The 27,981-nt window shown below is 44.5% G+C and overlaps 1 protein-coding gene across 2 annotated transcripts in view; it reads right to left on the reverse strand.

Moving 5' to 3' along the window:
- The window catches only part of immp2l (inner mitochondrial membrane peptidase subunit 2), a 198,923-nt gene that overhangs the window by 161,939 nt on the left and 9,003 nt on the right, over positions 1–27,981 (reverse strand). For both annotated transcript variants that reach the window (XM_086302181.1, XM_086302183.1), the window contains exon 2: positions 14,079–14,220. In XM_086302181.1, the coding sequence (XP_086158307.1) occupies positions 14,079–14,213 (135 nt within the window). In that variant the 5' untranslated portion in view covers positions 14,214–14,220. The remainder of the gene's footprint in view (positions 1–14,078; positions 14,221–27,981) is intronic.

Here is a 27,981-nt window from a genome sequence, read left to right on the forward strand (position 1 = left end):
CTGGAGCTAATGGACCATGCGTGGGTTTGAGAACTGTAGACTCTCCTACTGAAAACTCCTCCATGGTTGGATCCAGAGACTGGACAAGGGCTGTCACAGCAACCGCATGAAAAAGTCCATATGACACGTGAGAGTCCTGTTAGTCTTTTACATGATGTATACGCATTCACTGTTCGAGGGAAAGTTTTCCCTTTTCCATACGAGTTGGCAGTAACATCTAAACTTTCCCCCATCTCTTTCTGCAATCCCAGAATGACTCCACGATGCTGAGATCGGGGGCTTTGTGGGGTCCACACCATCTGTTCCAGGACTGCTTGTTCTTCTCTGCTTGATGATAGTCCTTTATCACTCTGGATGAATGTTGGGGCTCATTGTTGTGCTGCACAATGCATCCGAGATGATCCCACGCGTCCCCGACAGATAGGAATCTGAGCATCAGATGCATATAAACTTTTTGCACAGCAGTGTGCATTATCTACAGAAATTATCTGGTCTCCCGCAGAGTAAACAGCAGGCACCGTGCTCTCACACAATACATCAGCACAACCGGTAAATAGAAAGGGAGACACACATCCGTTGGCGAGAAACGTGATGTTTACGCAGGGCAAAACTTTTATTTGGTTTGCTTTAACAACTGGCGATATCCACACACCCCCTACAGAATCCCAACATTGACCCCCATGAGGCCGTTCCTCCTCAATATTCACCCGGTAACACAATTATAGATGTGTTTGCTAAATCTTTATTCAGATTAAAATGTTAACGTTTACCCAGAGGTCAGTGTCAGGGGGTTACCTACATAAAAAGGTTTTCTCATCTGAAGGCTGGGCACTGTTAACAGTTCAGGGTCAGCTCTAAGCAATAAGAGCAGAAAGACACCAGACCTACAGACTCCATGTAGGGGTTTAAGGTCGTTGGTATACTGTCTGAGATAGTTTCATTATTCTCATACTGCCTGTAAATCATCTGCTTCATGGATGGCACCAAACAGCACATCTCCATCCTCTGCAGCATCTTCACTAGGGCTGCCACAAACGATTATTTTGATAGTCGACTAGTCACCAATTATTTTTGCGATTAGTCGACTAATCAGATCATCATCCATTGGACATAAAACGTACAGCTTATTGCACCAGCAGCATCTGCTCTTATATAACTATCATTAGCTTACAGCTTTAAGTGTTTAAGGTCTGTGCTAACTAAAAATAAAGACAAGATGATAGTTTATTAATTTTTAATGAAATTTGCAGATTGTTTCGGTGAAGTTTAATAAACTCCTTGCTATCTAAAATATAACAGGACACTGGAGTATATTCTCGAGCATCTCACACTTCTGATGATCAGCTGTCTGCTTGATGTTTATTCAGCTGTGTAAAAACTATAACTTTAATCTCAGCCAAACCGATTTACTCAGGAACAAATAAAATACTGAAAAAAAGCCAAACAATAACATTTTAAAGTTATCTAAGTGACTCATATATCATGTTTAACCTGAGTAGTGAAAGACGGCGGTGGGTTTGAAGATGATTTGCCAGGAGTCCGGTGTTCTCACGGCTCTAGTGAGCCTAGCCCCCGGCTCGCTATCGAGCTAGTGGGTAACAGACGTCTCCGAAAATGTCGGAGCGCTTTTGAAAATATGTGGTGTCCTGATAAACTGAGCAGATATTTGAGGTTTACACAGCTACATTCTCGCCTGAAAATATGTTAAACGTTTATTTTGTGACCCAGAAAGAATAATAAGAGTAATATTAAAACTAACTAGCTGCCACCATTGTTGGAAGCTGCGCTATGAATTCTGGGACGCTGCTTCTTCTTCTTCGGGGTTTAACGGCAGCTGACATCCTTGTACATGCAGTGCTGCCAGCTTCTGTTTCAGTCCGTTATTACACTCTTAAATCCTGCTACTTATTCCTGCGTCTTTTGTGATCTTACAAAGCTTCAAACGATGCGTCGACTATTAAATCAGTCGTCGACGATTCTGATAGTCGATGTAATCGTGACTAGTCGACTAATCGTGGCAGCCCTGATATTCACCTTCATAATTGTGTTAATCCAACATTTGTCCACCTATTAATCTATTATCTGATGTTTATCATGCGTCACAGTCAGCGGTCAAAGCAGAGAAAGCCAAGCCTCCTCCCCCCGGATGCCTGCTTGACCTCTTCCGGCGTGTCCTATTCCTACTCCAGGGTCACCTGCCAGAGCATTCTTGAACACGTCATCTAGAGTCCAGGAGATGCTGAAGCATCTCAGTTGGCTCCTTTGAATGTGGAGGAGCAGAGGGTTTGCTCTGAACTCCCACCCCAGCTCTAAAGCCAAGTCCCTTCAGAGGAAGCCCAGTTCAACTATACAGGGGTAATGGTACTAGGTGAGGGTAGGACCTTGGATCAATGATCAATCCTTGGGACAATTTCAGCAAACATTAAAATTATTTACAGTCTGTGCATTTACATGTTAAGGTAACACCTGCATCATAGAAAACTTGAATGTTGCCACTAATGACTGTCATACATATAATTTTGTAACAATTAAAACCCAGTTTCAACCTCCCTGCATCGGTCCCTGTTTCTTTAATCTTCTGCTCAGCCTCCCCACACCCCGATGACTCGGTTTTACTTTGAATTATCACCCCAGCTTAATGAGTTCCCTTATGGTTATTATAGCAATGTACTGAACTATATGTGCTGCTGATTTATGGATGGCAGAACTCTGCATACGGCACCTTCGGGGACATTTTCTCCCAAAACAAATGCAGCGAGTTTAGAATTAAACTTCATCTGAAGAAATACCACATATAACCCTGACGCCAAATGTAAAACAAAACCTATATAAGAAAACTTCGTGTGTCAGCTCTTTACTTGGTGCAGCTGCTGGATTTCAGTAGTTGGGTCTTAATTGAAAATGTAACTGCTATGTAAAGCCAGAAAGTTTAATATCAGGCTTTAAAGGGGAACATGCATTAGTGGTTTCATATTTAAGCCCATTAGACGGAGGAAATAACGTGTTCTCGGATCGATCTCCTACCTTCCAGGCAGCCATTGTTTCGGTTTAGTCCAATAAAGCATGAAAATCAAGTTTCACAGCTGTGAACAATGGCTGTGATTCAGGTCTTCTTATTATTTCACATTTCAGAGCCAGCCACTGGTGAGCTGCCCAACTTTATATGCTGGAGCTAAGATGTGGCTCCTAAACTGTCTCTGTAAGGTTGAGGTTTTACCCTAAACCACGAGTATCTGTGAGCCTAAGGAAGCAGCTTGTGCCTAAATGACAACAACCCAAACCAAGAGTAAAGAAACATCAGAAAGCAGCACAAAAGTTTCATTTAAGAAGAAGTCAGAGCTGTCAGCTTTGGCCTTATGCATCTTTGGAAAGCTTGTAGATCTGTAAAAACGGGGCCGTTCTGGTTTTAGACGAAGAACCACGAACCTTTTTGCAGTCAGCCGTCTCCAGAAACCACTCACAAACTGGGCACAAACCTTCCCCAGCAACTGGCTGCTGCCAGGGCGTCACTCGCCAGTCTTCATGGGTTTTACAAATCACCTGGGCGGCCAACTACTCGCAACTGGTCAGGGAATCTGCACTTTAGGGGGATGATCTGTCAGCCTGAATGACAAGACAATAAGAGCTTCATGCCACATCTGGCTCACACAACACCAGCCCTAACCCACATCAAGACTGACCAGGTCATGACTGTCGAGTCACATCTGGACCGCACAGCATCGTTCAGAGGGGTAACGGAGCCACGAGTGCCAAAAGCAGCCAAAAATTGTTTGGGTGATAAATCGTGCCAACAAATAAGTTTCCAATATTTTGGATTGAAGAAATTATGTTTGAGAGTAAAGACAGATCCCACGTGGTTAGTTTACAGTCAGCTGGGCTGTCTCTAAACCAAGCATTTCATCTCGCCGTGTTGTAGCTGGGCATACCCGTGTCCTCTGAGACAGCTCTTCACACGCTCGCCGATGACCCCCCCCCCTCGCTTGTCTGACACCACTACAAACAACAAAATCATTACTGTTACAACTCTGTTCATGTCACTTCATCAAAGGATCCATGCGTGACGAAGCCCAATCACACCAGCATGCAACATGACGCACGGCGACTCTTTCATTTAACAGTGCGTGCGCAGGCCATTTCACGCCTGCCGGGTAATTGATAGAATATCACTTTCCTGTCAGACCCAAAACAAATATGAACGCTGTTAGCCGGTAAGTTCGATTTATCAGCTAGAGACGGATACTTCACCAGCTTCAGCCACATTTATATTCACAATAATAATGATGCACTGATTGTGAAAGTGCTGCAGTGACTCTGCTTTCCCAGAAAGACTGCAGCTGATTGATCTGGGACTGACCCGGAACCAGAACACAGACGCACTGCTGCCTGTTACGATGCAGTGACCTCTGTAAAAGGGAAAATACCTCCTGGACCCTGCAGAAACCACCTGTGGGTTTATCATTAAAAATGCATGTTGCAAAGTCTAGAGGACACACATGCCTGTATTTTAAAGTCTAAAAAAAGCTGCAAAGTACAAAACACTGCGGGGAACGTCTTTAAGCAAAGGTCACCGCTGTACGCCGCCCGGTCTGCACGGCACGCGGACTCTTCCAATAAAAACGTCACAAATGAAGGTTCAAGTATTTTACTGGAAGCATTTCCCCGTCTCCCTCGCTTCACCGAGCCTGGTTCTGTCGGAGGTTTATTGGGGTGGTCTAATTGCTGGGGTGTTGTCCACATTACTGTAGGGTCTTTACGTAAACATGTAAAGCACTTTGAGGCGGCTGCTGTTGTGACTTGATCTGAACTGCATTCCCATAATCCAACTCACTCTGAGACATCACTGGTAGTTAGAAATGGTCCAAATTTATTGAGCTCGAGTTAAAATGATCAGTGCGGCTGTTCTCACAGGTGTTAGGATCATTTTTACCCTGCAGGCATCCGCGAAAAAGAGGATTTACGAGACTAAAGAGGAAGTCAGACAGCTCGTTGACGTCTAAAGACGGTATACCATGTTCTGGCTGAAGTCTTTCTTCAGGAGGAGCGCGACCGCCGACACAGCGTTTGTAGTCCGTCACACTCACGCAGGTGCAAGAAACCCGAATCCCTGATGCTTGCTCCCATGTGTGGGATGATTGATGACACCTTCACTCCTGCCCATCACTCCTGTTTTCTCTGGTTACCTGTCAGGTTATGTATTGATTTTAAAATCCTTTTACTTTTCTTTAAAGTTCTTTATTGTCTTAAAAAAAGACTACCTGTCTGATCTACTTCAGCCTTGTGATCGAGCCTCTCGGGTCCCCGGGCACTTTGAGACTTTCGGTTTGTTCCAAAGTGCTGAACACAAACTTTTAATGGGACAGTGTCCAGGTTTACTGGTTTGACTATTAGAAAACTTAGAGAGCAGCTCAGAGTGTTGAGACCTTCACCCCAAACATTTCACTCTGCTGATAAGAGTGCTGTCGCAGTGAAACACAAAGTCAGTCTGGAGGAAGTAAAGCTGTGACCTGCATATTCTCTGGATCCAAAAACAACAACACGTGTGTGTGTGTGTGTGTGTGTGTGTGAGTGAGTGAAAGCTGTAGCATGATGACACCAATGATGCTTGTAGTGTGAAACAAGCCTGAAACCAAAGGATGTTTATATGAAAGCAGATTATTTAAGACCACAAAGGAAAGCTATAAAAATGTTAATAATAATACAGACTGTGGAAGTTAACTTATTAATGTCACCAGCACATCTTTTTAAGCCCATCGGAGCATGCACGCTCTGTTTTGTGTAACTATTTTTAAATGCCAGTAAAATTGCAACCACGTAAGATGGCGCAATAACAAGGAGTTGTTCTTACGTAACACACATTCAACTTGTCGTAGGTCACGGTCTCATCCACAAACGGCTTTTTGCAAAAATCGCATAAAAAGCGTTGGCAACAGCAAAACCATTAAAATCCAGAAACACGCTTTGATCAGCTGTTCATATCACTTCCTACAATCGAATAAACGTCGGCGCAAACTGGCGTGGCCGCTATTACCTTCGAAAACTGGAAGTGACGCCATTTTCTGTGGGAAATGTAGTTTTCTCCCTGCAGGACCTTTCAAAGGTTTACTGGTGTTTTTGAAAGTCGTGTTTGACTTTATGTCTTTCTGTAAAATTTCTGGGAGGCTTAAACTTAAATTTCACTGTTGGAAATAGTTTATTTTGATGCTGTTTTTTTTTCAAATAATATTTATTTTCGTTTTTCTGAAAGTTTATAAAAAAATATCTCAAAAATGAAACTACAAAGACACTCCAAATAAATTTCCTGTAAACTATTTTGTGCAACTTTTTTGCATTTACAGTTTTGAGGGACAAACCTCTGAAATCTATTCTGTAACTAGAAATATGTCTAAAAAACAAACAAATGATTTTCTATTTTTTGCTATGTATGTAGTTACTGTGGACTTTAGTTAAGTGACAGGTGTACCCCGACTCTTCGATACACCTGTGATAAAACTCTGTAAGCTAACTATGTATCTGTAACTATGTATCTGTAACTATGTATCTGTAACTATTAGGGGTGCAACGATATTCGTATCGATATTGAACCGTTCGATACAGTGCTTTCGGTTCGGTACGCATATGTATCGAACAATACAAACTTTGTAATTTATTTTATCAACTTTCCTTCTGACGATGCTGTCTGTGTTGAGTGCTCAGTGGATCTGCGTTCGACTACTCCGCCTAGGCTGCACTGTCGAGCGCAGATCCACTGAGCGCTCAACACAGACAGCATCGTCAGAAGGAAGAGCGCAGGGCAAGCTAGCAAGACAGAAGTTAAGCTCTCCTTGCAACATGGACCTCCCCCACCCTCATTCAGATCTGGCGTTTGGAATTATTTTGGTTTCCATGTGACGTATGACCCTGAAGGTAAGCGAGTCATGGACTAAAGTAAAACAGTATGTTGGATGTGCCATGCAATGCTCAATTACATTGGTGGGAACTAGTGTGTTAGCGCAGTTAGCTCGTTAACGTAATGATTCTCCTTATGCTGCTGAGAATATAGCCCAGAAGAAGCGGATAGTATAGCTTTTATTTTGGAAAGAGACATTTCTCTGTAATAAACTCTCTTTTCCAAAGATGAGTGATTCCTCAATCAGATACAGGGCTCGCAATATCGCTAGCCCGACATCCCGGAGCTAGCGATTTTTTCAGTCGGGCTACCAAAATCTATCTCTGCCCTGCCCGTCGGGCTATTGTAGGAAAAATATATGTCAATGCTTTTGCATTCTTTCAGAAATGTAGCTGGGTAATTATGTCATTGGCATCGGTGAGCCACTGTCAATATGTGACATATTGAAGTCGCGTTTGAATTTGCGCTTGTTTTTTTGCTTTCACTTTGCAATCGTGCGAACTGTGTATAGAGAGCGACAGCACTGATCTGTGAGTGATGATAATTTGTGCACCAATTCCTCTGACATCGTCTTATTAATCGTTAGCTTACTATGCAAACATGACAAGTGAAATCTCCTGCAGCTTAAACATGTGAGAGGTTGATCGCGCAGAGAATCGCTGAGCTTATGTGAGTCGTGTGTAAAAGCATTTCAGTTCTGCTGAGCCAAATAAGACAGGTCAGGGTGAAGAAGTGACAGCCAAAGAAAAGCTTACCACAAAACGGAGAAGTTATGACAAATCAGACTATAAGGCAAAAAGAAAGTGCAGCTTTATGGTTTCATGGACAAAAGAATTTCTGTGGCTGCAATATGACGAGCTAAATAACCAGGGCTGCACATAAGTGGTCCGCAGGTGCGCATTCGCTGTCAAAATAAAAAACACGCACAAGGGTTAGGGTTAAATTTAAAAACTGTACTTTTGAGTTAAAATATATATTTATAATTTTAATAAATGACAAATTAAAAATGCATGAACATTTTTTTTGTATCGAAAAAATATCGAACCGTGACACCAAAGTATCGAACCGAACCGTGAATTTTGTGTATCGTTGCACCCCTAGTAACTATGTATCTGTAACTATGTATCTGTAAAGTGGCTTTTAAATTGTCTGATTTTTTGCTGTTTTTGCGAGCAGAGTGCTAATCAGGGAAAGACGAAGACTTTACCTGCAATACCAGCAGCTCAGGTGTGTTTGTTTCTTTGACTAAATAATTGATGTGGTCTCAGGGAAACTGACTGATTAGTACAATTTTCTTTTTATCGTTTGTTCTTTGTTTGATCTCTTTTCTAATAAATAAAACAATAAGAAAACAAACAGCTGAGGTGAGACGTGAAACTGCGTTTGCAATGACAGAAACCTGAGGTGCTCCCAGCAACTCGGGCAAACCCTGCGCTCGACCTTTCAGGCTTCATGGAGAGAAAATTCAGTCTTTGGTTTTACACTGTTGCCTTTTTCTTCATCGTAAATTAAGAAGTCGAGCAGGACACGATCACAAACGTACTCAGGAGGCTGGAAAGCACTGTTTCCATGACAACAATCCAAGCAGCGCAGAAAGGATGAAACAATCTGAGACTACACCTCGCACTGACTGGAATTAATTTCCTGTTGACTTAGTTCAAGATTAAATACAGCCATTAATAACATAATCCTAACCCAGCTCTCACCTTCAAACACGCCTGAACACTCAGCCACTGCTACAGGGAGCAGGTGCACAAGACAGGTCCTCACACTGCAACAGTGTATACGGGTTTATGACACACACACACACACACACACACGCACACACACACACACACACACACACACCACTCGCTCTGTGTGCTTTCCAGAGCCTCGGCCTCTCAGTGCTCTGCGACGAGGCTGCTGCAGAAGTCTTTTTCTAAACATTCAGCCGTTTGACTTCAGGGAAATGTTTCCTGCAGACTCAGCAGACTCACTGCTCTCACTGTCACGGCCGAACATTGTGCAGACATGCTCTGGGGTGCTGTTAGAAGAATCTTTGGATCATGTGGGTTGCAGAGTGGTGGCTCCACAAATTGAGCTTGTCCCAGCATCAAGGTGCATGCTCGATGGCATTGGGACTTCTTGTAGGCTGGTTTAACATCTTTGACTCTCATTTGTGTTCTTTAATAAGGTGTTATAGAGCATTTTGTCTGTGTGGAGCGCCGTAATGCTGTGATTGGTGAGGGCACTGTAGGTGGGTGGGTGGTCACTTTCATTGTAACAGCAGGATCAATGAAATCACTTTGTCTGCAACTTCACTTCTGAAGTGAGTCCTGCTAACCAGCGAGGCTAAAGAAAAGAAAAGAAACGGCTTTAACTACGTGATTTTATGACAATGATGTGAAAGTAGATTAGATGAAACTTCATTGATCCCTCGGGTGGGTTCCTCTGGGAAATTCATGCAATAGTCGTGAAAAGAAGGAGCGAGCCATGCTCTGCAGTAAACGCAGAGCAGCGGGGACACAGCCGCTCATCCTCACTCACCAAACAAACTCTCGTGACCTGACCGACGAATCACGGAGCTCGGCCACATTAAGACTCCACGGCAGTCGAGCGCTGACATTTCATTCTGCGGCCGAGTTTTTGTATCGTTACTCCCTTGTATCTTACCAGTAAAATGTCATTATAGCATCTGAATTCAACCAGAAGGCAAACATTTTCTGCTGGAGCGAATGGAGCCGAGTGGTTTGACATGGATTTCTCAGACAACCATTTTTTTTGGTTCATAGAAAGTCTACATTTATCCAGAATATATGGCATATTGGTCCTACACAGGGTAGCTATGAAACTAGACAGCTTTGGAAACACATGGATTGGACTTTTTTGACTATATTAGTTTCATTTTGCCTTTTTGAGGCTTCAGAGAAACTACCCTGCAACTTCTGTGTCAAACCTTAAAGGCCAATATCATTCTGGATTGTTAGCACAATGCTAGAATCATTCCAGGAGTTGAGGTTCTAGCAAGTCTACCCAACTTCAAATCATGCAGTGCTCAGTGAACCTGCAGAGAGACCCAAGAGCTCCATCTCAGACTCTAACTCAGTTAGCATGTTAAAGGTTAAAGTTCATGAGCGTACAAATAGAAGAAGACTGAACAAGTATGGCTTGCTTCTCTCTAAAAAGAACAAATTAATGAAGAAACCACAAGACTTCTGGAACAAACAGCGGCATGAACAGCTGCACGTTTGGAGGAAATGAAACAGTTATCATCACAATGGTGGAGGGATGGTGCTTTGGGCTCGGTGCAGTCACTGAAAGGACCATGAACTCCTCGGTATACCAAAACATTTTAGAGTCAGATGTGAGGCCGTCTGTCCCACAGCTAAAACTGGGTAAACAGTCACCACCACTTGTATCACACGACACCATAACGGACAGAAATCCAGGACTTCCAGTTATACTGCTAACACAACTTCAGCTCTTTGCAAGCATCTGCACAGACAGCATGCTAACACTAAGCTAGCCAGCTAGCTAAGACCCAGAGTGAAGGCCGACCCCAGCCCAGCAGCCAGACCCTGAACTTCAACAGGTAACAAATGGATGAGCAGTCAGGCTGCAGCATCAGTTGTGCCTGTTTAAGTTTCTGAAGTAAATCATCATCAAATACAATAACCTCAGTTTGATCTGAATTAAGAAGCAAAAAGTTAGCGGCCATCCAGGTCTTTATGTCTTTAAGACATTCCTGCAGTTTAACTCAGTGGTGTGTGTTATCTGGCTTCATGGACAGATAGAGCTGGGTGTCATCTGTAGGGATGGAATCAAAAAGTGGTTCTTTTATTTTTAATTGCACAAAAGGACGAGAGCGCGACGGTAAAGTGCAGACTGCTCCAGGACAGACACAGCTGCATTACACTGCTAACACAACTTCAGCTCTTTGCAAGCACATGCAGACAGCATGCTAACGCTAAGCTAGCCAAGAGTGATGTTAAAGCTGGGTAAATGCTGACCCCAGACCAGCACCGTGATGAAGTGAGCAGCTGCTGAACCTCAACAGGTAACGAAGGGATGAGCTTCTGTCCTACCTGTTCATGTTTCTACAGTAGAATCACCATGACGACTGCTCTCTTTGGGCTGGTTTTCCTCTTTGCTTTATGTTGTCAGAAAAAGTGTATGCAGTGACTATGTCTGCTATGTCTTCTAATGATGCTGCCTAAGGGAAGCATGTATAATGTAAACAGACTTGGTCCTAGCACTGAACCCTGTGGAACTCCATAATTAACCTCAGTGTGTGAACAAATCGGAGTCTATTACATAGATATGATACAAACAGATAGCTGGCTTCTACACAACCAAACTTCTTTTCGCCCCCTGCTGGCCATTAGAAAGTCTGCAGACGAATACACTCCATACCAAAGCAGCCTGCAGTGTATGATTTTACTGCTCAGGTCATTGTAACTTTCTCTCTACTTATCCAGGGAATAAGTACTTTTTGTTCCATTTCTTTCCTTCTTGTTCCTCGCTGAGGCTTCACAGAGACAAATTCCCAATGGATCAAAGCATGACGTCAACAGATTAAAGCCCAAAGCAGAGCAGGAGCTCTGTTCTCTCTGAGGATAGAAACAGTGAGTGTAAACATCTCATTTATTCAACCACTCCCTTCATCCAACACCGCTGCATGGTTTTATTTCTAATGCTTTAAGATTTGATTGGATTCTCAGGTCGCTGTCACGACCCGGGCGAAAGCAGCTACAAGACTCTACAACACGCAGCGAAGAGCGACACGCAGCTTTAAAATTCATGCTCATTAAAAATAGACAGCAGATTGTTTTATGTATAATGCAACACATGTCAGGGATAATGAGCTGCACGACAGGAAACAAGTCGGTCAAAACCCAGCAGACTCCTCATGTGAGAGGAGAGCAGCTTTATTTACGGTTTGGATGAAGAGGCCTGCATCTGTGAACGCTGATGTTTGCAGCCACCCGCACTGTCTGCAACCTTTAAATATAATACTTCCCTCTTTGCCAAGCAGGGAAGCAGGTCGTGACTTAAAGTTCTGTCTTTGTTTCTCCCACGAAATGTGATGCGGTGCACTACAGAAGCTCAGCAGAGCATGTGTGAATGAAGAAGGAAAAAATCTCTTTCATTGTTCGCTAAAATCCTTTGGACTCCCTGAGTTTAGCTCTGAAAGACGTTCCACACTACTGCGTAACATTAACTCAGAGAAACTCATCAATCCTGGAACTGGCTCATTTCTTCTGACATCAACTGGTCTTTTTCCAGTGTGGAATGATTGTACAGCATACATCTCCAATGGCTTTGATAAACCAGAACCAATCCACACAAACACACAAGTATACACACAGGCTCAAATATATACATACACCCCTGATATTTGGTTAAATGCCTCTTAGCCACTTACATCTCTGCCAGATGCTTTTGGGATCCAACAACAAGCTTCCAGCTTGCTGGCTGATATTTGGCCGCTCTTCTTGGACGGACTGGTAGAGTCATTTAGTTGGTTGGTTTTCCTCCTGTGCTCCACAAACTTTTGGCTTTTGGGAATGCCGTTCCTGAAGCTTGATGTTATTCTGCTTTCATTCCAAAATCAGTTTTGATGGTTGTTCGGGATCGTTGTCCTGCAGGAACACCCAACTACATCCAAGGTTCAACCTTCAATGTATTTAAAGAATACATAGAAGAATGTGAAGAATGTGTATGTAGTCCTCTTTCTTCATGATTTCACCAACATTATACTGTGTACCTGCACCACTGGCAGTGAAACAGCCCAGAGCGTGATGCTACCACCGCCATGCGTCACAGCTGCAGTGTTCTCAGGGTTGAAAGCCTCACCTTTGCTCCTCCAATCAGCTCCATCTTTGTCTCGTCTGACCATCAAACTTTTCTCCAGATGCCGTTTGGCTCGTCCATGTGGGCAGATTTCAGTTGAGCTCGTTGATTTTGGAGCAGGAGCTTCTTTCTTAGTCCTTGGAGATGTGAGACTGGCTTCACTGTGGAAGTGACACTGGTGTTCCAGCAGATTCCAGTCCACAGCAGGCTTGATCCTGGGTGGGTCCTGAACATTGACAGTTTGGCTCTAATTCAGATGTGTCACCACTTTGCCAAGGAGTGGATGGAGACTTCTGAGCATGACTCCACTGAAGGATTAAATAATGAAATGAGGAATATTTTGCTCATTTTGGATTTGACGCCACACATTGGCCAGTTCTGTTTCTTTCTACATGTGTGTCATGTTGACAGTGAATGTTTACTGTGTGTAAAACTGGATTTTGTTAGTTGATGAAACCCTGCATTGAAAGAACATAAAAACTCTAACGATCGTATCTTCTGTTCATTGTATTTATTTAATTCCTTGTCTTTTTATGAAAGAAACCTTACAAACACGAAATACTTTCGTGACCTTTAACCTTTAACATGCAAACTGAGGCTGTGGAGTCTCAGATGGGACTCTTGGCTTTTGGACGTCCACTCCTGGGAGGACTGGTGAATGTTTTTCCTTGGTGTGAGCGTGTGATCAGCAGCACCGGCTGATGAACCAACCTCTTAATTCCTCGCTGTATTTCGTTTTCCACACTTTCCTGCTTCTATGTTTGGCTTCATAAATAACGACAGAGTGTAAAAGTGTCAGCATTCAAACCAGATGATTTGCATCATGTTTCGATATGTAAAACATTAGAAACTTTGTTTTAAACCGCGACGAGAATAAAGCAGCGATTCTGAATCTGTCTCCCAGTAACGATCAATAACACAAAATACCATTTTGATATAACAGCGATATTAATCACAGAACAGGTCAAGCTTAAATAAAACCCAACATTTAGATTTACATTTCTTATTGGAGTCACTGAAATTTGAATTCATGCTTATTAAAACTCAAACTTTACGGCCATCAGCTGCCAAACTGGACGCTGTGCTAGGAAGAAGAGAAACGCAGAATCTGGGCTGTAAGCAGGACGTGAGCAGCTTCCAGCTAAAAAATGGTCCGGAGTGAGTTTTCAGTTAGAAACCTGCTTTCCAGGCTTCATACTTCCTAATCCTCAGCACGCTGTGACGATGCTCCGACCTCTGACCTGCTCTTTATCTGTAAAGTCAGACATCCAGAGAGTGCGGCTTCCCCTCCCGTTGACCTCTGCGAGCAGACGCTGTGAGCTTCTCCCTGATAAGCGGATGTGCTGTGATATCTCACCTGCATCGATGATCCCTCCACTCGTGCCACGTAGGCGAATCGATCGAGGAAGGTGACGGTTACGGGGACGGCGACAAAGAATCCGCTAACGAACGCTCGCAGGCAGCGTCGCCCCGCCGTGGCCTGCTGAGCCATCGCAGATCTGGACAGGGAAGAAGAACATGAGAGCGGGAAGTCGACGTTACCGCGACAACACGCAGGAAAATAAACAACGCTCAGATTAGACTAAGTTAGATTAAACTTTATTGATCTCTGCGGGGAGGCGGGGCAATGCAGCAGTGGGAGATTAATAGAAACACACCAGAGAAAGTAGAGGTGGGAATCACCATAAATCCCACGATACGATATTATCACAATACTTAACGCACGATACGATATTATCACAATACTTAACGCACGATACGATATTATTGCAATTTTTAAAAATATTTTGCGATATTCAGATTCTGTACATAAAGGTAAACTTTATCAATATTCATTTTATCTAATGTCAAAGTCTCGCACTCAGTCTTTCTCTCATTTCAGTTTTATTGTTGACAAACTGAACGGTTTGTATTACAGTCTAATCCAACTTAACTGAATGCGAGTACGTTTGCTGATAGCAACACCATGTGATTCAGCTAATAACACGGGGATTTCATCATTTGTGAAGCCAGGCTGAAAACACTCAGCAATCTGTGCATTCACGACTGGATGTAATGCTGGTAGCTTAGCTGTAGCATTTGTAGCTGAGGCTTCAGCTTCCGGGTAACAAGGAAATGACGTCATTCACGTAGATTACTGATTGGCAGCGCTAACTCGAAATTTTGAGTTGCTTTTCTCAAAATTTTGAGTTAATAAATCAAAATTTTGAGTTAAAATAACTCTGAATTTTGAGATAATAACTCAAAATTTCGAGTTATGGATCCTTTTTTTTTTTTTAGTGGCGGAAACGGGCTTCCATAACATGCTCTGAAGTCAGAGCACAGAAACCTTTTTTGTAACAAAATATCGATTTCTGCTGTCCCTGTATCGATACATTAGTAGCAAACAGAATATCACGATACTACACAGAATCGATTTTTTCCCCACCCCTAAGAGAAAGACCTGGAAGCAAAAAGGTAAATAAGGTGTGTTAAGTGAAAAGTACATGTGAAACCTTTCAGATACACTGAAATCAGTCATTGACCTGAAAATGGATGTTTTCCACATGACTGACATCACATTAGGGGAGCATGAAATTCAAGGGAAAATGGCATCAAAATTCTCAATTAACAAGAAAAAATGTGGTGAAGGTTTCATAGATCAAAAAGAATTGCAAAAACCAAAATTGTAGTTTGTGACAAAGAAAATGCAAATCAGGCAATTTAGAAAATTTTGATAAACGAAACAAGAGGGAGGTTTCCAGTCGCACAAGAGTCACTGACAAGAAGCATTCTTACAATAAGTAAAGCTGTTGTAACAATGCTTGTGCCAAGGTCATGCACATATCCAGTTATACATCCAAAACTGTCTGAAAGCATCAAGCAGAAGCACTCATGCAGATGAAACCTGCAGCAGGACTGGAAACAAACATGCAACAGGTCATAAAGATGCAAGAACAATGAGCCCCGCAGCACACAACACGGGGTAGTGCTGTTCTGCAATGTTTGATACTGATGCTTTTGTGCGCCATTAAAGTGAAAAGCACAAAGACTCGAGCTGCTGGTGGAGACAAATATTCATCTAAAATCTGCCTTAACCATTATATTTGAAACGTTATATGATATTTGGAGTCGTGTGTGTGAAACCTGATCTAAATGGTTGCTGCTTGCATTCTTTAGAAAAATGTGTTATACTTTCCAAATTAAGAGACGGCCCTGCCTGCTGCGGGTAAACCAACGACCCTGACTGACGAAAACTCGCCACAGAAAGAAGTCGAATTTCCCAGAGGAACCCACCCGAGGGATTAATAAAGTTCTATCTTATCTTATCTTATATTAAGTCGTCCTTTTGCGAGTTCTTATCGCAGGTTTGGCGACAGCGAACGCTGAAAACACATCACGCTGAGCCCGTTCCCCTCCTGACAGAGTTTTTCATCCACTCTGCTGGTGCGCTCCAGGAAGCCCAGACAGGCGTGAAATGACCGAGCAGCTGGCGGCGGCGGCGGCAGCCATGCACCGCTGCCTTCGGCTAACAGCTAACAGCCTCGCCTCCACATCGGCCGTCCTCACTCTGGAGATCTGCCACAGCTATTACCTCCACATCACAAGAATTCAGATGAAACATCATCAAAGCACACTGTACTCTGCCTCCACGCTTTCAGAGAGTGTCGGCGAGGCCGCGTGAACACATTCAGGGATTAAAAAAGCTAATCTGTTTCTCCCTCTAATTCAACGTCTCAATGCAACGTGGCAGTTTACCAGCATACTGCATGTCAATACCAGGAAGCTTTTTCAGTACTGTGAGGCGAAGAGGCGCAGGAACACTTTCCCAACATACCAGCAGACAGACTGCAGAAACCCTGTTAGTATGAAACGCTCCCAAGAAAAACTGATTTCTTGGCTCCACACAGAAGAATCCAAGTTGTAGGTGGAAGTAAACAAACTGCCATCATCTCGCTTGCAAACTTGCACTCGAGTTCCAGTTTAAGCAGTTTGCAGCAAAGAAGACAGAAAAACCTGCAGGAGATGTTTAAGGGAGACTCAGGTTCTAACAGAATCGCACTGTGGTTGCTGCAGACGGACTAACGAGCTGGCTCGTCAGGTCTGCGGACTTCCAACCTCTGGACTGCAGCTGCTGCTTTTCAGTGCTGGGCGAGCGCAGCGGTACACGAACCGATTCTCGACCTGCAGCCAGCATCCCTGCAGCTCACAGAGCCACAACATCAACCTGATCAGCAGGTCTGCAGGGACGCACAGACCAAACGGGCCAAACAGTGTGTTTGATGTTCATGTAGCTCAAGTTTAACTTTCAAGCTTTTTTTTTACAGCTTTTTCGGAGTAACTGAGTCGTGTTTGGTGGTCATGCTGCTGGGCAGCACACAGCAACAGCAATTTAGCTTCATTATATTGTAGAGAAGGGAGACGTACCTACAGCCAATACGTCCGAAACTCACAGAAAAGTCTATTAAATATTGGGGTGAAACGTCTCTTATATATGTGACGTAACTATGCAATTTATGAAAACTATGCAGCCCGTTCCATGAAGCGGTTTAAAAGGTGGCTGTTTGCTGTCACTGGGTGCTGACAGTTAACTAATCAGAGGCTAAACAGCCATCAGCAGAATAGGGCTGATAGGGTTTTACCAGCAGCGCATTGACAAAGGGAAACACGGTGGAGCAGGACGGACAACAACCCACAGGTGTATTTGGTGTTTGGACAACATTCAGGTTTAACTCGATTTCTCCCTGAGGGAAATCTGTCTGCAGCCATGGAGACAAATACTGACAGCAGGCACACTGTACAACCCGAGAAGCTCAACCGGACGATAAAATAATTACATGTACATTTATAAATTACACAATAAGGTCAGTTCTTGACTCAGGCTAAAGGACTACTGGAGCATTTGGGGAATTGCTAGCTTTATTTGTCCCCTGATAGTGAGAAACGAGCAGAGCAGCAGCTCGGCTCTCTGCAGCATCTGCCCCATGCACATCACAGAAATCATTTCACAGAAGTGCTGGAGATGGAAATGCTGTCAGTCACATCATCGTGTTCACAGCTGGGTTTGTGCTTCACAGTTAGGCAGCGACTTTTAGATCTGGTGTATTTGGGAAATGTGGAAAGAGTCAGGCTAACTTTGTCCAGTGCTGTTGGCCAACAGGGCGGCGGTGGTGCTACTGCTGGCACACAGAGGAAGAGGAGAGGGGGAAGGCATCGTAGGAGGCAGCGAGAGAGAAAGGAAGGGCAGGAGTGTAAAGGTGAGAGAAGGAACTCTGAAAGGAGGAGCGATGACTGGAAAATGGAGACGGCTGCGAGGGAGGAGGAACGACGAAGACCACGGAGAAGATTGATGGCACGCAGAGGGTTGGAGTGACAGAGCAGGAACCTGGGAAAGGAGGATGGAGGATAATCAAGAACAGGTGAGACATGATGAGAATAGCAGCGTCTAACAGTAAGAGACTGCTTGGACACTTCTCGGGCAACGTAAAGAGCAGCAACCACAGAGCTGCAGCCTCCTCACATAAAGGAGCGTCCACGGCCTCCGTGTACGTTACATCTTATTAACCACGGCGGTCTGCCTCCACCGGGCTTTGTAAGACATCAGTCACCCGCCATGTGCTGCAGGGAGGAAACTCCGGCGCCGGTGCAGAAAATCCATCCTACCATAACAATCCATCCTGACGTGAACATATTGCCATTACACGTCCATGCAGCCGGCCGCATAATTCACCCACAGAGCGAATGATCAGAGGAAGCTTCAAGGTTTCCGCTCGCTTTTACGGTCCAATCGTTTCTGCGCCGACACCTCGAAGCCACGCGGCGCTCGCATTAAAACGACCTTATTTCCCACGGTTTCCTGTCGGCACATTTAAATGGCTGACACAGCGAGGCCCACATCAAAGTGACGGGTAAATGAAAAATGAGCTTCTCCCCTTGTTAGCTAAATGTCCACATCATAATATACAGCTCCTTTTAATAGGAAGACGCCCCCAAACTACTCTTCTTTCTGGGTTTTTAATTTTAAAAAAATGCATATTATCAATAATTCAGCGCCTTCACTGAGTTCTGCAGCTTTCCAGCAAAAGAGCGTTTAACAGTCACGAGAAGCTTATAGCTCACGGACGTGGGCACAAAACTTTTCAGCTTCATCATTTTAACAAAGTAGCACCAAAGTTTCTGTCAATTAATGCTGAAAACGTGCAAACTGTCAAAATACTTGAAACATTCGACTCTTCAGAGCACGTGCTGTGCTGTGTCTGGGAATATCGTCTTTATTTGAGACATATGAGATAGGGCTGTGCGATATGACTAAAATCTCAAATCCCGATATAAGAAGAAGTGTTCCCAGCTGGGCGTCGTGTACCTGGAGTCGAGTGTTTTGACCGATGCATGAAACGATACATTTTTACACATAAGTTGTAACAGCCGCCGTTGTCTTTGTGAGGATTTATTACACGGCGTGCTGCGAGGAAAAGCCTGCTCTAACGTTGAGTCTAAGGTTTATTTGGAGCACCTGACGGCTCTTTGTTGCTTCCCGTGCGTAAACCCTCTCCACGCTGTCACGTGATTCTTGCGTAGGTGGGTGAAGAGGTTTGTCGTGTTTGAGTCTGAGGTGGGGACGGCTTTCCTGAATAAATTACATCGTACAGTTTTCTGGTCCGCGTCAGACTTTTTATAACCAAACCATGTCCGTGCTGCAGAGGGAGCCACTCGTTTAGGAACAAGGTCCTCGATTTGTTTGGACTGGTCTTTGTGTTTGTCATCATTTCAGTTTATTTTGAAAAATCTCAACAGAATCTTCAGCTTTATTGTGAAAGGTTTATGTGGAAAATAAACAAGCGGACGGCGGAGCCACACGCTGGGTTTACCGTGGTTGTTGTTAACGATAACGCGTAAAAACAGTCGCTTGTCCGACCTCTGAGACTGGTTTCACCCAGCAAGCGCCGGCCAACCGGCTGGGAACGCACATTTATTCATAGGAACTCGGGGCTCACAAAATCGCTAGCCCGACGTCCCGGGGCTAGCGATTTTTCCAGTCGGGCTACAAAAATCTATCTCTGCCCTGCCTGTCGGGCTATTGTAGGAAAAATATATGTCAATGCTTTTGCATTCTTTCAGAAATGTAGCTGGGTAATTATGTCATTGGCATCGGTGAGCCACTGTCAATATGTGACATATTGAAATCACGTTTGAATTTGCGCTTGTTTTTTTGCTTTCACTTTGCAATCGTGCGAACTGTGTATAGAGAGCGACAGCACTGATCTGTGAGTGATGATAATTTGTGCACCAATTCCTCTGACATCGTCTTATTAATCGTTAGCTTACTATGCAAACATGACAAGTGAAATCTCCCGCAGCTTAAACATGTGAGAGGTTGATCGCGCAGAGAATCGCTGAGCTTATGTGAGTCCGTGTGTAAAAGCATTTCAGTTCTGCTGAGCCAAATAAGACAGGTCAGGGTGAAGAAGTGACAGCCAAAGAAAAGCTTACCACAAAACGGAGAAGTTATGACAAATCAGACTATAAGGCAAAAAGAAAGTGCAGCTTTATGGTTTCATGGACAAAAGAATTTCTGTGGCTGCAATATGACGAGCTAAATAACATGATGTTCTGCCAGGTGTGTTGTGAGTTTCATTCGATTTCGGAGTCGACAAGCGCCTTTGTTACTGGGACCAGTAATTTTAAGGAAGACCCCATCAGAACCCATTAGAAATGCATTATTGCTCAGTCTGCAATATCTTTCCCAGAACAAACACCAATTGCAAAAAACAGACTAAAAATAAACCTGAAAATCTGTTTAGAACAGCTACTATGTTGCAAAGAGTGAACTACCACTGGCACAATGTAGCAGTCTTTGCAAACTTCACAAAGCAAACGGCCTCGATCTTGGTTCCACTTGCCTCTTACCCGTGACTCCAGTGGAAATGTCAGATTCAGGCTCTGACACAGACTGATTCATGTCCTACACAGTTCTTACAAGTTCATAGAAATGTCTGTTCAATGAGAACCAAGTATTTGAGTTGATGACTGTAATTTTTATACAATGTTGTGATTTGTATTTTAACTATTTTGTGATGAATTTTTGTTTCCGTTACAATATTATACTTTAATGTATAATATTGTAACGGAAACAAAACAGGAAACAAAACATAAAAATAAATTGCTCTTTTTTATGCGGGCTACTTAAATTTATTTTGGGCTACCAAAAACTGAAGAGTGCCGGCCCGAAGGGCTACCAGGGATTTAAAAATCTTGCAGTCTGTTTGGTAGCAGCATCAGCTTGAGGCTCAGATCACAGTTTATGGTCAAGAACATCCCCTAAAGCCTCTCCACAACCTCAGCATCAGCAGCTGTGATGAGCTACTACAATCAATAATCGCGTCTTTTGATTATGACACATTTAATAAAAGGAAGGACTCTCCACACACACTGTACATTCTCACAGCTGCTTTTCATGGGTAGAAAACTCAGATAAATACAGGCCTACTAACAAAGAGCTCTTAAAACAAGCTGCGAGTGGCTGTCAAGTTCTCGCTTGTCTCGCCTCATTCTCAGACATTTTTCAGTAATTTATCAAAAGCAGGCGTAATAACAACACAAAAATGTAAAATCTGCATCCTGAGCCACACTTGTCAACAGTTTCAGTTCTTATTCTGAGTGAATTTGGAGAAAAAAAAAAAACACCAAATCTGAAAAATATTGGCAAAATACCATTTCTCTGTCCTTTCTTTGCTGTTGGCCAACGCGACTTTTTTAGCTCCTTTTACATGAAAACTAAAGCTGAAGCTTCAAAAACAAAGATCTTGCAGCATGAAGACGTCTGGCTTAAAGAGAACGAGAGGTTTGTGGTTCCCGGGGCCCGTCTGAGGAACCCGGTGTCCACGCCGCCGTGGTGACAACTGCACTCCAGCACATTAAACTCCACCGGGGGAGCGGTCTTTATCAAGTCTGTAGGGAAGGCATTAATATTGTTGACGCGGTGACAAACGAGTTAACGCGGCACATCTCTCTGTCGCATTGGCATTCGTGGCGGTGCCCGACATGCAGAAGGAGCTCTGTAAGGAGCCGCGGCAACAGACCAGGCAGGTTACCATAAACAAACACTTATTGGGGTTATTAGACTGCAGCGGGCACGAAACAAAGGCTGCTGCTTTCAAAGAGCAACAAGAGTCAGAGAGCGATGCTCCGTGTGTGCTCGGGGACGCCTCTTTATGTCGAAAAGCAGCTTCTCAGAGATCCGTCAGGAGTTCAACAAACCCAATTCCACTAAGCGCTTCAATTTATTCAGATGAGCCCGATACACCGCTCGCTTTCAGATTCAGCGAGCGGTGAGCCCCGGAGCAGATCTGAGGTCAGCATATCAGCCGCTATCAAGCCGAGACATTGTGCTGTGCTTTTGCTCCAATTGCTAAAATTGAATTTCTGGGTCTCTGGGCTGGACTCCATCTCAGCCGGTGACTAATGTTAGCGTCCCAAAGCTTTTCCAGACCGATAAATCCACAGGGGAGGATGCAGCAAGGCAGCAGGAACGCTGATTACAGCCAGCCGCTGGGAGATTTCCCCACAAACCAGCTTCCACTTCTGCCTCCGCAGCAGTTCTGGGCTTTACAGGGGAAGCGGGAGGGGGGCCGTGGAGAAGCTCTGACCCACAGCTAAGTATGATGGAGGTTTAGGAAAGAGAGGGCTGTGGTGCTGAGGGAGGATCCGGGTGATGAAGAAGGATGCCCGAGGCAGCCGAGATGAGTTTTAATTACTGCACACTTTGTGCTCTCTGTAAACCTGCACCCGTAACACTGTGCTGTGGGTCCCTCTGGCTCAACAGCCAATCAATGCCACCAGTGTTAGTGACATCAGTGATATTATGAGCCTGCAGGTGATGAAAGTAAATATCAACCCAACAATAAAAGAATGTCTGAGATGCAGCTAATCAGGCCGCAGGGGGACAAACCTCACGCCGGCCTGTACAGCAAAATCCATTCATTAACACAAACGCGTCAATCTGCAGAGCTGCCTCTGAAATCATCCGAGCATGAGGCCAGTGTGAGAACGATATCTCAGACATCTGTGTGCACCGTCGATTGATTTCATGCATTTCCTGCCAGTAAACTCCTTTTTTTCATTATTATTACGCGACCAAACAAACCACAAATAACAGCAGTCAGCTGCCAGAGTTCACGGCAAAGAAATGATCTGCTGTTGCTGAGGGGAAGAAAAGGAGCCGTACTGATAACATCTGTAACATCTGACATTAATGAGCCCGTCCAGCGCTTTCTATTCGATCTACATTTGGTTCCCTGAAGCTACACAGAACCTTTTTACTACACTTGTAACAGGAGAGATTTACATCCTGTACGACTTGTGGATATGGAATCATTAGACATCTCAAATATGAGTGCAGAAGTGTCCGTCCACTCGTCACAGGCATGATGTCAGGGTGATCTGAGCGGCTCTGTTTCCAGGGTTAACTGGATTAACAACCTTCAAAAGCAAGGATTGGCTTTTCCCTTTTCCCCTCGAGGATATGAAGACCAGGCGTGCCTGATGGCTTCAGATACAAAGGTGCAGAATGAGATAAAGAGAGATTATTTTGATAATCTGACTCGTGCAAAGCTGCTCTAGCAGAACCAAGAATAAAACCATGGAGTGTGTTCATCTGCACAACCAGAAGACTGAAAGAGAAACTCTTTATTCATCAAACTGTAGGATTCAGTGAGTGCTAGCTTTCCCCCTGCTTACAAACTGCCCCCAGCATGTGCATTCGATACGTTCTGATCTGTAATAAAGAGAAAGAGGAGCGCACAGTCAGCGCATGTAAAACCTCTGCTGCTTTCACATGCAGCATGCAGGGTGTCGTCTGCTCAGCAACAACAAAAACCTAAACAAACGCAGGTCACGTCATAATACGAGGATGTGGAAGAGGGCGAACCTTATCTATGGGTGTGGCAACAACTGATAACAGACGGTCAGCTGTTGCAGGTCGGCCTTGAAGATGAATAAACACAGACACACGTTTAAAGGAATATCCTTTGAGATGGAGGACATGGCTGCAGCAGGCACGGCCGCCCAGATGTGTTCTTCTGATCAGAGCTTCACAAACTGTGTCAGCTCTCCTTATCTGGACAATCGACAAGCAGCTGTGCTGTCGTTGTGGAGTCAAAGCACCCAGCACCACCCACAGACTGAGCTCACTGGGGTCCTAAAGGCTCCACTCAGACCAGCGTGGCCCTTCTGTGATGCAGGACCTCAGCAAAGAGGAGGATTCACCCCAGAAAGCCACTCTCCTCCCAGACACCTCCAGGCTGTAGTCGTTACATGAAAAGGGCCTTTCTCTCCGAGACGCTGTAATTGCAGAGCAGCTGAACAAAAGGAAAGACGTAACTTCTATAGAGATGCAAAACTCTGACATGAACGTTATCACTCTTGTGAAAGTCATGAGATGACTCACCACGTCTGGATTCACCAAAAGTTTAACCGTGTAATTTCCACTTCCATCAACGAGCCTCAAATGTCACCGTCTCAGTATCCCACCATGACGCCTTCCCATGAGTTTGTTTTTAACCATTTCTGTCTCCAACTCTTTGTCTCTTCTTCTACAGGAAAACAACAGATGCAGGAAGTCGTCCTTTAAAGTGGGGACAGACGAGAAGCTTCCTCTTCAGGAGGACGTAGAGCCCAGAGCGCCCGCAAATGTCACGGTCTGCCTGCGACCCAGCGTTCACCTCCACCTGTCCCCCAAAGGACGAGATGGACACCGAATGGATTTTCCCCTCATCATATCTCTGAGACTTCCAGCAGACATCCCATAATTACCAGCAGGGTAGTCCACAGCGACCAGACTCATCAGCCATTTCTTCCTCTGCAGACGAAGCTCTTCTTCATCTCTCCGTCTTCACGGGAAAGATGTCAGCAGACTCTCAAACAAGCGAACCTTCGTTATCCTGTAAAAACAGCGACATACTCTTCCTCATGACGACAGCTGAACACTGTAAACAGGAAGCTGCTGTGCACTCACAGCATTGTTACACTTAATTTAAGCCACGTCTGTTAATAATGCATCTGAAACTTTATTGCTTCAAGTCCTCTCAGTGCTCGACGTGGACGTGTTAAACTGTTTGCAGCCACACAGCTGAAGCTACACCGCCCAGGTCTCGATGTGAAACAGATTCACCTGGATATTGTTCATTTAACGTGTCATCATGGGAAACAGTGTGGTCTGCAGATTTGTCTTTTTTTAATCAGGTCCTTTGAAAAAGACAACATTTCATTTTGATGGTGAAACATCATGAACCAAAAAAATAAAAGCGTGCATGAATGTCCTCGTCGTATTTTAATCTGATACACTTCCATGCCAACGGGTCTGTGAAACATTAGTAGGGCTGCTCGATTAATCGAATTTTAATCTCGATTACGATCTGGGCTTTCAGCGATCATTAAAAATGACTGAGCCGATTATTAGCCCCTCCCTCGTGCTTTACTCTCGCGCTGCTCCGTGTGGCAAATCGAGCGCAGCTCTCTGCATTTCGAACACGCGTCACAACAATTAAGAGCAGCGGTCTCCAACCTTTTTTGCACCACGGACGGTTTATGCCCGACAATATTTTCACGGACCGGCCTTTAAGGTGTCGCGGATAAATACAACAAAATAAAACCAGTACCGGTACCGAAAAAAAGAAGATTTATTCATAACACACGTGAAAAGACCCAGGAAAACCGAGTTAACGATAAAAACAATAACTAAATAACGCTGGAAACCGATAAAAACCCTGAAAACCACACATTTCACACCTGAGCCTCAACTCTCGCGGCCCGGTACCAAACGACTCACGGACCGCTACCGGTCCGAGGCCCGGGGGTTGGGGACCGCTGATTAAGAGGACCTGAGGGAAGCTTGGAAAGCTCAGCAGAAGTTATTAGGAGAGGAGAGTGACTGCTGTTGGTTGAGAAGAGAGGTAACAAAAACTTCAGTGGTGTGGAAACATTTGCACTGTTATCAGTATTTGCACTGTTTTATGTTATTTTTTAAAGTCATTATTCAACACATTGTTATTGTTAAATAAATATCGTCAAATAATCGAGATCTCAATATCAGTGAAAATAATCGAGCAGCCCTAAACATTAGTATCATATGAAAGAGTCCATCCTTTGGCGATACATACACATGGAGGTCACCTGATGGTGTGTTTGAATTCAGACACATTGGAGGGTTTTCCAACATGAAGCATCTCAGTCTGATTTAGTGCTGACAACTCCAAATTCATCTGCATCATTGTCCTGCTGCCCGAGTGCTCTTGAGCTTCATGGCATGAACTGATGCGCGGACATCCTCCGTCAGGGTTTTCTGGTCGATTCATGGTTCCCTCAGTTACAGCGAGACCACCACCGTGTCTGCCGCTGCTGTGATGATCTCTCATCAGATGTGACGGGGCTCAAACACTCTTTGGGATGATCCAGATGTTTTCTGGCAGATGTGATCTTTTTGGTCAGCAGTGGTTTTCTCCTTAAACTCTCCCATGGAGCCATTTCTTCTCTTTCTTGTGGTTGAATCATGACCTCTGACGTCGTCGATGGCGAAGGTTCAGCACCGTTCCAGCGTCCTCCATGTGTAGATAACGGCTCTCACTGTGGTTCTGTGACCTTTCAGACTGATGATGTCACTGACTTTGGTTCTCAGCTGGTTCTTTAGATCGTGGCGTGATGTGCTGCTGGTGGAGATCTTTCAGCCTGCTTCACTTTATCAGACAGCTTCTGTTGTGGGGAGTTCTTCTGGTAGCAACTTTAATAACGGGGCACCGACTCTTCAAAAGAAGACGCTTTACACAGGAGGGGAATTTTCTGCTTTCAAAGTTGCACAAAAAATCAATAAACAAGTAAAACTGAAAATATTTTATAGTGTGGTAATGGTTGTAAGAGAACAGGCAGTTTAGGGGTTTATCCCCACACTGGTAGGTGATGTTCACCAAGTCCAAGCAGCTAAGATCTCAAGGAAAGGTCACCAGGAAGACAAACATCGATCTTGTGTGGACCCAGATCATCCACAGCACATCTGATGCCCATATATCCTGTAACAGACCAGACTCTGAGCTCCACAACAAAGTCTGTGACCGGCAAACACACACAAGCACCCTTATGCCCGCATTTAGAGGGCCAACTAAAAGCCCCCCCTCGACAACTTTGACATTTGCTCTGACTTTGTATGAGGTACTTATATGAAATAAGTCATCCGCCAGATAATCTCTTTAACCTTATCACTGAATATTTATTCATCTCCAGCCCGCCGAGCCTCGCCGTGCTCGCTCAGCCAAAACTAAGGTGATTACTGGACGGGTGTCAGTGTTGACTGTAAGCTGGGCGGATCCAGGCCCACTGCCCGGGACACAAATGGGATTTGTCTCTCATGCAGAACATCAGACGCGGCTTTTTAGGCAACGGCAGCAGGGAAAGCATTACAAAAATGCCTGCTTCCGCTCACCTTGGAGGACTAATGGGCAGTTTGGCCCACCAGCGATGCAGTCATTAGCTCCGGCAGCCACTCTGGAACACAAATACAGGCTGAAAGCCACTCGACAGCACAGAAATTACACCGAAATAACCTGGCCGAGGCAGCACTGCACATCTTTCTCCTTGTGGCTGCTTCACAGGCTTGTTATGAACCAAATAGCAGGTGTCAAAATGCACTTGTCAAGAGAAACGACAGCAAAAATCACAAATGACAGCACTTAGAAGAGAACAAATGAGACATCTCCTCCCGAGTGCGATATTTCGGGTGAAATGTGGGTTTCTTTCCCCAAAGCTTTCGTGAGCTGGGGGTGAAAAAAAAGTTTATCTTCCTCCCTGCTGAGGCCGTTTAGCAGCAAACACCACGGAACAGCACGACTCCTCCCACCGCCACATCACACTGCAGCAACGCAACCAGGACGCACATCTACACCACATGTCACCTACACCTGCTGCACCTGTCAACTGACCAGAAGCTGGTGGGTGGAGTCATATTTAGCCAAGCAGTTTCTGTCATTTTCCCTCTGAAATATGAAATGCATAAATATTTGAAGTTGACTTATGTAAGCCTCCTTATTTGTATTCCTAAATGCTCACATAGAAGTGGGCGGGGCTTCTGCGTTCACAGTCAGGGTGGCCGTCTGACATGACCATATTAGGGCAATCTGCTCTCTATGACATCACACAGATTCAAGAACAGAAAAACTGGGCATTTAGAGTCTGAAGCCTGAGAGTGTGGCTCCCACAGATGACTCCTCCCACTGACCTCTCTAATGCGCAACAGG

This window comes from Aulonocara sp. 'chitande type north' Nkhata Bay, linkage group LG7 (genome assembly GCF_057382095.1).
Source record: "Aulonocara sp. 'chitande type north' Nkhata Bay isolate Kocher_YH1m ecotype deep benthic linkage group LG7, A_spYH_male_GT1.1, whole genome shotgun sequence".
Lineage (NCBI taxonomy): Eukaryota > Metazoa > Chordata > Actinopteri > Cichliformes > Cichlidae > Aulonocara > Aulonocara sp. 'chitande type north' Nkhata Bay.